General features: G+C 53.3%; 1 protein-coding gene across 1 annotated transcript; it reads left to right on the plus strand.

Moving 5' to 3' along the window:
• The first annotated feature begins 335 nt into the window (after positions 1-335).
• LOC112282727 (putative pectinesterase 53) lies at positions 336-1,892 on the plus strand. The gene is made up of 2 exons (XM_024520729.3): positions 336-841; positions 950-1,892. Exons 1-2 carry the CDS (start codon positions 489-491, stop codon positions 1,710-1,712), a joined length of 1,116 nt encoding a protein of 371 aa, XP_024376497.1. The 5' UTR covers positions 336-488; the 3' UTR covers positions 1,713-1,892.
• Positions 1,893-2,393: the final 501 nt, after the last annotated feature.

Genomic DNA, 2,393 nt, shown 5'->3' on the forward strand with positions numbered 1-2,393 from the left:
GTGGGCCCAGGTGAATCCTACCCCTGGAGCGCTGTTTTTGTTGAGAAGCAGTGCAAGGATTCCGAGATGCCACCTGAGGTTATCTGAGCTCGCAGTTACTATCATTGGGTTTCATCTCAGGTAGATTGTTGAGCCGAAATATTCTGGCACGGAAGTGTTTGTTTGGTGGAGGCTATTGTGAAACGAATGTCTCAGAAAAAGTATGCAGCTCTATATTTGGGCTCTCTCACATGGTTTACCGCCTCCTTTCGCGACGAACTCGCAGTTATGGACCGTGGTGAGGTCTTCTCGCTTTAAAACCCCTCGCGGTCCCTCGACTGCAGCAAGTCTCCCACTTCTCGTTCCTCGCTGGGATCAGGCGAAGGGTGCCGAGAGGTAGTTCAGGGATTTTTCGCACAGGCGCCAACATCACGGTTCACAATTTCGGTCTGATCAGCACAGTGGTGCGTTGCGAAGTGCATTGGCGAAATCTTTCTGATCTACCCGCAATGGGGAGCATGTCAAGATGCATTTTCTCGGCACTGGTGATTTTAGTCGCCGTATGTTCGGTTGCGAAGCCCGCGTCAGCAGCGGAGTTCAGAACTCTCTCCGGACAGGGAAGCGACAGCGATTCGTCGTGGGATAAGTGGCTAGAATCCGTCCGCGTCGAGTACGAAAAGAAGCAGCAGCAAAGTGTTCTGGGCGTCGACGAGACTATGACAACACAGGCGGCACCGAAGGGGAAGACCATTTATGTGAACAAGCAGAAAGGGCCGTACAGGACTGTTCAGCAGGCTGTGAACGCGGTACCGAAGGGCAACACGAAGCGCATTGTGATCTACATTCCTGACGGCGTTTACAAGTAAGTCATGGGCCCGTATTTTGACGAGAGCTGGTGAGAAGTGGATGGTGTTGGGGTTATTGGCGGTGATGGGTGAGTTGACGTGGTTTTTGTTTGGGAATGGTGCAGGGAGAAGATCTTGGTACCGAAGACGAAGCCGTTTATCACGTTCCAGTGCCAGAGCAGGAAAGCGACGTTGGTGTGGGGAGATACAGCTGCGAAGGCGGGAGGAACGGCGAAGAGTGCTTCTACTGCGATCGAGTCGAAGGGGTTCATTGCTTATGACTGCACGTTCGCGAACTCTGCACCCGCTCCACCGGGCGGCGCTGTAGGGAAGCAGGCGGTGGCGCTTCGGATCCAGGGAGACCAGGGCGCATTCTACCGATGTGCATTTTTGGGAGCGCAGGACACGTTGTACGACAAGGAAGGACGTCACTACTTCAGGGATTGCTACATTCGGGGGTCTATCGATTTTGTATTCGGCGATGGGCAGTCGATCTACAAGAAGTGTCTGATCGAGTCAATCGCAAAGGGCACGAGTGGGTCGATCACAGCTCAGAAGAGGGAGAGCTTTTCGAGGACGGGTTTCGTGTTCGACCAATGCACGATCAGGGGAAGCGGGTCTATCTACCTGGGACGTGCTTGGGGGACGCACTCTCGCGTGGTGTTCTGCAGGTGCAACATGGCGAACATAATCCGTCCGATCGGGTGGCAGGACTGGGATGATAAGAGGAGGCAGAAGACGGTATTCTACGCCGAGTATGCGTGCACGGGTCCCGGAGCGAACAGGAAAGGTCGCGCGCCGTGGTCGAAGGTTCTGAGCGCCGCACAGGCGAAGCCGTTTTTGGATTACGGATTCATCGACGCCAAGCAGTGGCTGCCGTATGTGTAGAGTAGGGTGGGCGTAGGTGAAGGTGATGGGTACGTGGGAAGGGTGGAACGATTGGTTAGATAGGAAGATAATTATTTGGAGATGGGTGGGGTGAAGATTGGTATTCATGTTAAGCATTCTTTGTTTCCAATAAATGAGAAGCAGAGCAGCGCGATGCGATCGTTGCTGTGGTTGGTTTTATTGTGTCGTTGGAGCGTGGATGTGCTTTCACAGTGGAGTGCGTACTGTTGCTGTGCAGTGCGGTGGGAGTTGGCGATCGCTTAGTTCTGGCAGATGTGAGATGTGCATACACAGGTGGGTAGCCGCGGAGAGGTAGGAATGTGTTTGAGTGATGAGAACTTGGTAGTGGTGTGGATAGAGGGAGGGTGGAAGTGTAGAAATCCATGGCATTGTCGGGGCAGCCACAGACAAACGCAGTGCGAACTCCTGGCAGCAAGGATCAGGTCCAGAAGAAGAAGGTGAGGTTTTGATATGCCTGGCAGTGAGTTTTGCAATGGAAGTAGTGTTCGCCGCGACGGAAGAGGTCATGCATGTGGACTCCGAACATGGGTTTGCGGAGGAACCTTTCGTTCCATAACGTTGGGTTTTAGTTCGAAATCAAAATGATCTAAACTGACGTGATGGACGCTCATCTCGGTGGTAGCGGTTGGTCTGTGCTAAGGCGGTGAAGTGTTGGGGATT

This window comes from Physcomitrium patens, chromosome 5 (genome assembly GCF_059467195.1).
Source record: "Physcomitrium patens ecotype Gransden chromosome 5, ASM5946719v1, whole genome shotgun sequence".
Taxonomy (NCBI): domain Eukaryota; kingdom Viridiplantae; phylum Streptophyta; class Bryopsida; order Funariales; family Funariaceae; genus Physcomitrium; species Physcomitrium patens.

What these genes read in the sequence shown, in the direction of transcription:
- LOC112282727 (XM_024520729.3), top strand. Translation starts at nt 489, where the DNA reads ATGGGGAGCATGTCAAGATGCATTTTCTCGGCACTGGTGATTTTAGTC. An exon ending in ATTCCTGACGGCGTTTACAA is followed by an intron (nt 842 to 949) that starts GTAAGTCATGGG and finishes GGAATGGTGCAG; the next exon opens with GGAGAAGATCTTGGTACCGA.